Source organism: Centruroides sculpturatus, unplaced genomic scaffold (genome assembly GCF_000671375.1).
Source record: "Centruroides sculpturatus isolate CEXI.00-Female unplaced genomic scaffold, Cexi_2.0 scaffold550, whole genome shotgun sequence".
Lineage (NCBI taxonomy): Eukaryota > Metazoa > Arthropoda > Arachnida > Scorpiones > Buthidae > Centruroides > Centruroides sculpturatus.
Genome location: NW_019384886.1, coordinates 365,268 through 376,465, shown reverse-complemented (window position 1 = coordinate 376,465; position 11,198 = coordinate 365,268). Strand labels below are relative to the sequence as shown.

Genomic DNA, 11,198 nt, shown 5'->3' with positions numbered 1-11,198 from the left:
CAAATATAAATATATATATATTAAAAATTATATGTACAATTTAAATATCCGTCTTATATCTTGGTGTATTGGGTATGCAGGCTCTGCACTTTGTGAAAATTTCTGATTATTGCTGTTTATGTACTATACAATATGCACCTTTATGGTAAAACACAACACCTCCCAAAAAGAATGATATGCTTACCAGTACCTAGTATTTTTTTTTCTGTAATCTACAGTATAAGGCTTTGAAAATTGATAAAGGAAACTTGTTTTTGAATGAATACAAAATTAATAATACACCATACACTTACACATGAATAAAGCTTTTTCATTTCTATGTTCTAATTGATATTTAGACTTTTGTTTGTTTAATGCTAACTTCAAATTTAACCCATAATGAATTGTATTTTTTTAAAATGTAATAACAATATTTGTATTTAGAAATTATTTATTCACATTAAAATCATTTATTATTTAATATCTGCCACATTTATTTATTTTGCTTCTTTTTAGGTGTCAGCATTTTCAACTTGGGAAAAAGAACTTCACAAGATTGTTTTTGATAGGAGATATCTTCTTCTTACATCAAAAGAGCGGAAACAAGTATTTGATCGTTATGTGAAAGAAAGAGCAGAAGAAGAAAGACGGGAGAAACGAAACAAGATGAAAGAAAGGAAAGAAGAATTTCGAAAGTTATTAGAAGAAGCTTTACTCACTAGCAAGTATGTCTTATTTTTCTAGATTTTATCATATTGCAAAAAATAAGTAGATTAATGCATTATATTAGGATGATCCTTATTATTGGAACTGAAAACAAAAGTTGTTTTTTACATAGGAGCACTACTTAGCTAACTTGTTCCAATATTGAAAAAAGTAATATATTTGCAATTTGGTAACTTCAGAGGTTGCTATCAAAGTTTGTAACACTAAATTTTTTTTTTTTTTTTTAAGCAAAATACAAGGTAATACAGTACTAAGCATTTAAAATTTATAGTTGGTAATTTCATGCTACAATGTCACAAGATGAACATAACAATATTCATACAGTGGAATATTAATAGTTACTGGCAAGCATTCTCTTTGTAAAGTTCGAATATCTCTTCTGGTGAACACTGACAACCTGCAAAAGAAATTGGTTTTGCTGTTTATTCTGGATGTTTAATCGATTGTATTTCTCAATCAATTCAGATACAGTATAACACAACTCTGTGTTATATATACTGTATCATTAATGCGTTTGATGGGCCTGATACTCATTTCTGTGACAATGTAGTTCACCACAGAAGGCAAGAGTGATATGCAGTTTTGTGAATTTTGACTCAAGACCAAGTATGTTAAAAAAAATCTTGGTTGGCTGACACAAAATAGTCCAAATTTTTCTCCAACATGCTATCCTGATCAACTATCACTTGCTTTGGGGTGTTCTCATTACGTTCATTTTGGCTTTTGTATCTATTAGTAATTCTTTATCAAAGCAGTATTGGCAACTGTAGAGTTTGCAGTCTTGTACTGTTAGAGGTTCTTCAACAGAAGCATATCATTTAAAGGCACAGCAATTGGAAATGGGAGTTTTAAACCATGCCTTCAAATAGAATCTCACAATAAAAATTGCTATGTATTGTATCCTAGCTTCTTTTTCGTTCTTTGGAACTGTGCTATGAACATCCATATTTTGATTGCATAAATGGCTTTGGCCATCCAACAAGCCTTAAGCATTAGACCAGGAGTAAGAAATCTAATTCCACAATGAGGTTCACTTCCAAGAAAAATGATTTCTAGGAGTTCTCTGTAATCATTGCAATTTGTGATGGTTCAGTTTGTCCATTGCAAAAAGTGATTATTTCATCTTTAATGTCAGCATCAGCACTAGCAATGAAATCAATATCAAATTGCCTCAATTTATAGTCTAGGCCAGGGATGGCAAACCTTTTTAAACAAATATGCTTTCATGTAAAATAAATGTAAAAAAGCCAATTGAAAAAAAGGATGATCAGGTGATAAATCAAAATGATGATTAAAAAATGCAGATGATAAATTGAAATCGTATATGTTATGTGCCAGATGATTTCTCCTTACATGCCATAGATTTTCTACCCCTACTCTAGGTCCTAGAATGTTTAAGAAAACCTGATATAGACTATTACGCAAACATGAGATATCAACATTATGAAATTTTATCACTACTTTTTATCTGTAATTATTAACATGGTACACTGCAATTCTGCATTGTTAAATTTATCTCATTCAACTTAATAGCAAATTTAAATTTGTCAGTTGAAAATTCTTATCATCTTGTAACAATATAAAAAGTTTTAATACTGCCACAAAATTATTGCAGCATTTGGAATTTACTTAAAAGTAAAGTGAATAAATTATAAAATTATTTATAAGTAGTTTAAGAAAATTATCTATTTTAAAGTAAAAAATAACAATTATGCATAAAGAAGAATAAAAATATAGCAACTATAAATAACAGTTTTAACAATGTTTTATTTACTTATAAATTTTTTTAAGGTCAATTTTTAGTGATTTTGCCCAGAAATATGGAAAAGATGAACGATTCAAGAATATAGAGAAAATGAGAGAACGAGAAAGTTTATTTAGTGATTATCTTCAGGAATTAAGGAAGAAAGAAAGAGAAGAACGTTCCAGTCATCGAGAGAAAGTTAGTAAAAGAAATTATTGTTTTCAGTTTTTACTAAACAGAATTTTATAAATGCTATGAAATTTGAATAAAGGAGCTCAGTAAGTTACAAATAATCTTAAGTAATGTATTTTAAGTGTAATACTTTAAATTGATTTTAAAATTTTCATATAGGGTATTTGTAAATATGAATTACATATTTTTATTATAAATTATTGCTCCTAAAATTTCACATTGCATAGCATTCTGTGATATGAGAGAACTCGAGTTTATATTTTTTTTGTAATATACCATATAATATATATATGTATATATTCTAATTAAAATTGCAAGATGATCATAATTTCACAATTTGCTTTTAAAAATGATTAAAATATTACATGTTTAATTGATTATTATTTTTCGTAACTTATTATATATTTATATAATTAATTAAAAAGTAATAAATAAAAAACAAATTTTGTTTATTTTTCAATATCCTATTTTATGTATTTTTTATTTACATCGACTTTTTTCATTTTCAGTATTCAAACTATTTTTCATTGTCTGACATACACAAATAATAATTTGAAATAAAGTTAAAATGTGTGCAAAATTAAAATTAAATGATTATAAGATATATAAATTAAAAAAGATTTTTACTTTTAATTATCATTATGTATCTTATACTTTCATGTTAGTCATTTTCATATAATTGGAATTAATCAATCAAATGAAATTTACATTATTAAAACAATCAGTTTAGCCATAATTAATTGAAATAATTATAAAATGACAATAATTTAAATACAGCAATACCTCGACTTACACGAACCTGGTGTTACGCGATTTTCAAATCTCATCGATTTGTCTTTTGTTTGAGTGCCACGTAAGTGTTGATTACCCACTCCCCCCACACTATTGTTCAGCTTACATGTTCGGACGTGTCGTGTGGAATCGACACATAGCTACAATTTATTTTGTGTTATTTATTTCTGTGTTTCTTATATCTATGGAGACTTGAGAGACTCTTATGTGGTGATTTATTGTAACCGTGAACGAATCAAAAGATGAAATAAGATTAGCGAGAACATTTATTAGCTTGCTTACATCTGACTTGGATTTTGCACAAATTGTGAAATTATACCCCAACTTACACGGTTATCGCTTGGTTCCACCTATCGCTTAAGTTTGGGGTATTACTGTATAAATTTATTAGCAGTGTATTTTTAATGTATGCTGTTCTGAATTTATAATTTTGTATTAGTAGTAGATGATAAATATTTTTAATTCAAATAAATAAAAAAATAAATAAGTAAAACAAATTATCATCATTTATTATTATCAATCATTACTTTCTATTAAATTTAAATCTATGACAAAGAATTCAGTATATAGTTCTAAGAATTCATATAGTTCTAATAATCTGAAACTGATAAATGAAACATTTTTAAGTTTGACTACTATTATAACCAAATTATGTTCAAAATATAACAAACAATAATCTGTTTTACTGGACTTCACTTTAATACAAGTTTTTGTTAAGTATTTTCAGACAACCAAGTCCATTGTCAGGACACACACAAGTGAATCTGCTGTTGATAAGTCATCTAAGTTGCACATTGATCAGATGTTACATAAACAATATAAGACCATTGACATTAACCTCTAACTATCGTACTCACTACCAACAAAATTACTTCACATCCTCCATTTACCCATAAATGTGACTAGGAATTCCCAATACCACAAAATTATCGATACCAGTATTGTGAGTAGTTTTAAAGTGTTGATACTGGTACCAGTCTTAAAGTATACTGGCCATTATTGGCATTGGGTATCAAAACTGGAAATCTTGCTAGCTTCACTGTGCAGTCTGTTGTGTTGCCTTCCAGTTGTTTTTACTGCTGAGTAGATACTGTACTTATTACAGTGAAGGCTGAGTGAATCCAAGAGCTGAAATTAATATTTTGTTGGTTTTACTCCAGGGAATTGAATCCTGGCTATTTGGTTCAAAAGTCAATGTGTCAGTCAATACTTCAGTTTATACTTGTATGATGTCTTATATACACAAAGAGCCCATGATCTACAGCCCTCAGAATGGGCTCTACTACACATGGAATAGGGGTGGATAAGAAATCATTGGTGAAGAGGTAAAAGAATGTCTTTACAATTAAAGTTCCTTATTGTGTTCATATTTTATAAATATCAGTGCAAACAAGTATATATAAATTTTAGCTCATTTTAAACACCACTGATGGTCCAAGTTGATTAATAAACAAAAGTATTGCATAATGTTTAACTAAATATTTATTTTTAAATAGTAATCTGAACTCTAAACATATATAAATTCTGGAAGTAAAATATGATGTAATAAATTATTGATTTTTGGTCGTTAATATTTTTATATAAGTTTAACTTAATTGGAAATAGCGTAAAATTTTATTTTGGTTTCTGATTTGGTTTCAAAATCTGGTTTCGGTTGGACCTTACCTCTCTGTGAAAAAGTAATGATACAAGATCTGATACTTGAATCTTGATAATTGAAGCAAATTATTAATATCAGTATTGCACCAAAAGTATCGAGTACAAAAAGTACTTGGCATTGAAGGAAATTATTGATTCAGTATTGCAATATTGGGATGTCCCTACATGCAACATTTCTTACTCAATGCTTGAGAACTGCATTTTGCATCAGCAAAATAATAATGATAATAATGACTAAAACTAACAACTTCTCTGTATTCATCAACAATGTTTCAAATTGAGAATTTTTACTTAATATTAGTTTTACATTTTTATTTTAAAAAATTTTAGAAATAAGAATTTCAAAACTAATATTAATTGTTTATGTGAAGAATTATAAAATGCAGCATCACAAATTGCTCCAAAAGGAATTGCACCAAGCCATTTTTATGAATCTTTCTCATCCTCAGTCTTATGGCAGGTGTTCAATGAACTTATCTAAAAATTAAACAAAGGGCAGAAAATTATAAATAAATATAATTCAAATGGCATTGCTTACCATTTTTCAATTTTTATTGTAATAATTTTGATTGTGTAACAAGAGTTGTGTTCCAATTTAAGTGATACTTCATTCTTCAAATGCTAAATTTGACAAAAATTTTCTTTGGAATTTGATTGTTGCTGTAAAGTTCAGTCTTTGCACACAGTGAAAAAATGCACTTGAAGTGTAAATGCAATCTACTGTTTTTGTTCTTCCATTACTCTTGTATGCTTTCAGTGCTTTTTGTTATGCTTGGTTCTATATATATTGTGTTACTTGTTAATTTTTAACAATTTCTTCCCACAACTATTCTATTTTGACAGCTTTTAGGCATTCTTGTTTTATATTTTTAATTCGAAATTTCCTGAACAGAACTTTTTGAGCCATGTTTGACATGTTTGAAGTTTAGGACCGTCTTCCCCATATTTCTCATAAATGCTTTAATTCTATCATATTTAGCACTAAATGAGGTTTGACAAATGATGCAATGAGCTGAACAAATATTATCATCATCATGAGTTAACCAAGTTTTGAATCCATTCATTTGAGCTACGTTTTCCTAAATTAACAATTGCATAAACTTTTTTTTTTTTGGAAGAAAAGAAGAATCGGACAAAGATCTAGATGGACTCATCTTGAAAAATCAATTTTTAAAACTCAAAATGGCAGTAGACTTAATGCAAGAAAGTATTATTACTTAGAATCATGCGAATTACATTTGAAATTCTAACATACAGTATTACAGCATCAACTGTGAATTGTAACAAAAACTTTCATAAATATAATGAGAAATTTGTTTTATTATTATAAGTAAACATATTGAATATTAAAAATAATCTATATCTATATATACATATTAAAAGTCACTGCAAACTGAAACTAATACTTAACAAAAAAGTGATATAAATAGAGACCCATCTCTACCTGGATGAAATATAACCAAATTAGTCAAATCAGACAAGTACTTTATCCACACTTTCTGAACCATTCTGTTTTAATTGATTTGATTTTAATTAATTTTATTTTTGGTGTAAAGACCAGAATTTTATATAATTTTTCAATTAAAATATAATTTTGTTTATATTTTAAACTGTTTTGCCAACACTTAAATATTCTTGTCAACTGTTGGCTTTGATTTGAAATTGCTGGTCAAGCCGACTTAATACCAGCTGGGTGACAACAGTAATGTGACCTTATCTCCCCTAAAATGAGGACAGTTAGTATTGACTGAATGCAACCTCTTGCTGTTTTCACTACATGAAAGAAAAGTTTGTCATGATAGACATGCCTCATGTATGGAGCGTCACATACTCTCTGCTTTGTCAGCATGAAATTTTCCAATAAACTAATACAGTACTTAATTGCTAATATTGTAATTTTAAATATTTTTAATCTTCAGTTGAAACAAATAATTAATTTTCTTATTAAACGTGAAAGAATTGTTTTAAGAATTTGAAATTGTGATGAGAGTTGCTCAGTTCCATTGCCTTGTTTTTACATAGTTGTTTATTTTTGTATTTCTACACATCGATTAGAGGCACAAGTAAGTAGGTTTTATATATTTATTATACACACCCCAGTGTGCATAAAGAAGTTATATTGCTCAGTTCCAATTCCAATTATTGGAAAACATCTGATTTTTCTGATCCAATTTCAATTAATTGTCCCAGCACTAATTTCTATTTTTTTTTATAAATACTTTTTAGATAAACAGAAAAATAAAAACACATTTGATTAGAAAATATAAAAAAACTAAAATACTGTATATTAAAATATATTTTCATGTATAAAAAGTGGACATCTGGTACTGTTGTAATTCCTTATGGTTTATTGATAGATTATATTAAATTGGTAAGCATTACTGATATATGTAAATATCTATGATAATGATTTTTAGTGTTTAATGTATTTATTTTGTTAGCCTGAACTTCTGACATTTAAAATTTTCTAAAATTTTAATGCCGAAGTATTTCTTGAGTATATAGAAATTTGAGACACAATTGAAAGAATTTATGCATAATAATATCTGAATTAATGAAATCTGCTTTGTTGTTAATGACAGTCATTCATATATATTTGAAAAAGTTATGAGTACATTCATAATAACTTGACAGTATACTTAATGCAAAAAATTAAATCAGTCATGATTGATTTTATAATGCTTTCTGTTTTGAAATCTAAATGATACATTTTTAATGTTTTAGATAACATTTAAAAAAATGACATTCTTGAATATTTTATGAAAGATTTGCTTCATTACTCATAATTAAATAACATACAAATTGCATTACATAAACAATAACACTTCAAAAATTAACAATATATGGTATTTTCTGAGTTCTATATTCTTATAAATTTGAGTTCTCTCATATATAAGTTGAAATATCTGATATATTAACGTTAATGGCAATATTTATTAAATTTTATATTAAAAAAAAATTAAAATTTTAATATTCTAATCATGAAGTAAAATTTTAAACACAAAATATTGAATTATTTTTTAAAATAAATTTAAAAATTTTTTAATGGTTTTATTATAAATTAATGTTTAATGCATTAAGAAAGTTGTGTTTATTTGTATTTAATTTTCAAAATATAATAGTTGGTCAGGGAAACTTATTTTTTTAACATTGTTATATTAATTATTATAGTATTGATTTTTATTCATAATCATACATAATTTTTATTAAAGTTTTCATATAAATGCATTAAACATTAAATAATTTTATGAATTACAAAAATGAATGTAATGAAATTTTTTATTATATTTTAATAATAATTTCATACATTATATTTTATTTTTTAATATATAAATTAAAATCTGAATTAATATGTTGATATTCTAACTAAAATTTGCTTTACAGATTTCTTTAAATTTCACAAATATTGTACTTTTAAACAGTTTTTATGTTAACTAAAAGCAATATAAAATGATTTTTAATTATTTACTATGTTGATTAATTTTTTTAGGAGATTTCACATTTTGACTAAGTTGAGAGTATTGTACTTTTTCATTTTTATTATTTTTATTATAATTTAATTTATTAGTATGATTTTAATTTATTGTGGGTTCAAGAAATGTAAATATAATTGTACATGTATTGAAAATTATATGCTACCATTTATTTTCATAATCTTTACAATGTTATATTATATAAAAACACTATACTTAGAAAATAATAATAATAATTATTTTTATATTTTTGACATTTTTTGGAATAAATATGATAATTTATAAAATTAGTTAATACTGAACAAAATGTAAGCTGGATACATTAATTTATTTACTATTTGATTCAAGAAACATGTTAATTTACATATAAGAATGTTAATGAAACCTAAAAATATTTCTATGAACAGACTCCATTTTCTTACACAAATAATTTCAGACAGCTATAAACTAGAATCTTTATTTTAATTATCTATTAATTACAAACCAAAAAAGTTATCTGGGCTTTCATTCTACCATCAGTTTAAAACATTTTTTTTATTTAAGCATTCAAACAAAACATTCTTAAATCTAAATTTTATAGGGTTATGTTAAAATAATTTTGCTATTATAATATTAAATCTTAAACAAAAAACAGTAAAATATGTATAAAAACCTTATACATATAAGATACATTTATGTTTTAATATTTTTCTCTGAGATAAAATAAAGTATACATAAATAAAGTAACTTTGATTAACAAAATGTACAGAATTTTACATTAGTAGTCATGGGCAGTTTGTTGTTTTTTAACACTCAAGTCTTGATTGAATTATGGACATCCAAATTGAGAGAGATATTGTCTATTGACAAACCAATGAAATCTATATCCATCATATTTTGTTTAATGTTTGAGATAACAAATTTTGAATTATATATTACCTGTTACATCATTTTTAATTTATTTGAGAAAACTAAGTATCCATTTAAGATTGAAAAAAATTATTATTATTATTATTTACTAGATCAATATTCACCATTGTCATAAAGCAAATATCACATTTGAACTCAGCTTTTTTTTCCCAACTTGCTGGTGTATATAAAAATCTAAAAACATATTTACATTATTATATTATTATATATTAAATGTACAATCAATAGTGTAAGGCCTAAAAAAATGCAAAAGCAAGGCTAATAAATAAATAAAAAATAGAAAAAAAAACTCATAAGTGCAAGACAAGCACTGAAAATAATAATAATCATAATTGAAAAGCATCATTATTTAGTGAAGTGCCTTAATTTGAGGTATGCTTGTATCAAATTGAATGGTATAATGATGTAAGTTGTGATGTGACAAATATTGCATTACATTTTTTTTTTATCTATGAAAAGAAATATTTCATTTTTGATTAAAAATTTATTTTAAATTGAATAAATTAATTAGTACACTGTTATGATATTGTTTTATTTTTTATAAATTCTTGCCAATAAATTAAATTTTAAAATTTGTATAAATTTGAAACTAATATGAATTGTTTAATTAATTTACAATTGCTTTTCAGATATAACTAAATACAATTTTTTTTTTTTTTTTTTTTAAATTTTTAGGTTGATTTTTCAGTTATATTAAATGTAGATATTTTATACTTTCTTAACTCAAAATTAAGAACAGGATATTTTGATTAAAATTTCAAATTTTATTTTTTGTTTTTATAATTTTTTTCTGTATTTAAATAAATTTAAAAAATTCTTTTGAATGTAATAACTAAAATTATTCAAATACAATATAACTGAATAAAAAATTTATTTATTTATTTATCTGAAATATACTTAAAGCTGAGAAATATTCAATAATATCTCCATGTTTCACTGAACCAAGTGTAAATTTAGAGTATGAGGTGTCTTCTTATTCAAGCAAGATGGAATTATCATTGTTCATTCTACTAATTGTTATTTTAAACATTTTTAATAAAGTTTTAATTTTATAATTTTATTTAAAAATGTGTTTCTATAATTAGTTACTGATGGTAAGTATAGAATTATAAATACAACATTTTATAACTTAATTAATTAAAAGATTATTATTAGTACTTTAAAATTAATATTAAATAAGTGAAAGTATGTGGTAGCATATTCTTTCAAATTTGTATTAGTTAAAAATGCATATTTAATATAATGGTATGTATTTAAATTTTGTTATACACATATAAACTAACTCTGTAGTAGGTACAGCAGTACATAGCTTTTTGTTATAGATTTAGTTACATTGCTTTATCTTAATATTGTTTGATATATACTATCATTTTTGAGACTATGTTTACCATCTTGAAATGAATTTAAATTAATTCACTGCTGTTATTACAATTTTAATTCTGAAGAAATAATGGAAATATAAAGAATTTTTTAAATGTGAAATTATTTGTATAATGACTTTTTATTTTCTTGTCCTTCCATCATGAATATGATGCATCTAGGTATCATTTTTGTTATCTAAATTATGATATTTCAATATCCATATGTCTAAAAGAAACTCATACACAAATTTTAGTAAAACTTAATTACCTCAAGTTTAGAGTTAATTAAAATAACTTATGTTGTTCATGTTTGAATTTATAAAATGCTAAAACATGCTAAAACAAAAAAAAAAAAAAAAAATT

General features: G+C 24.8%; 1 protein-coding gene across 3 annotated transcripts in view; it reads left to right on the top strand.

The window, feature by feature from the left end:
• LOC111631110 (transcription elongation regulator 1-like) overlaps window positions 1–11,198 on the top strand; it is a 128,263-nt gene that overhangs the window by 83,434 nt on the left and 33,631 nt on the right. For all 3 annotated transcript variants that reach the window (XM_023375310.1, XM_023375309.1, XM_023375308.1), the window contains 2 exons: window positions 496–704; window positions 2,497–2,647. In XM_023375310.1, coding sequence (XP_023231078.1) covers window positions 496–704; window positions 2,497–2,647 — 360 coding nt within the window. The remainder of the gene's footprint in view (window positions 1–495; window positions 705–2,496; window positions 2,648–11,198) is intronic.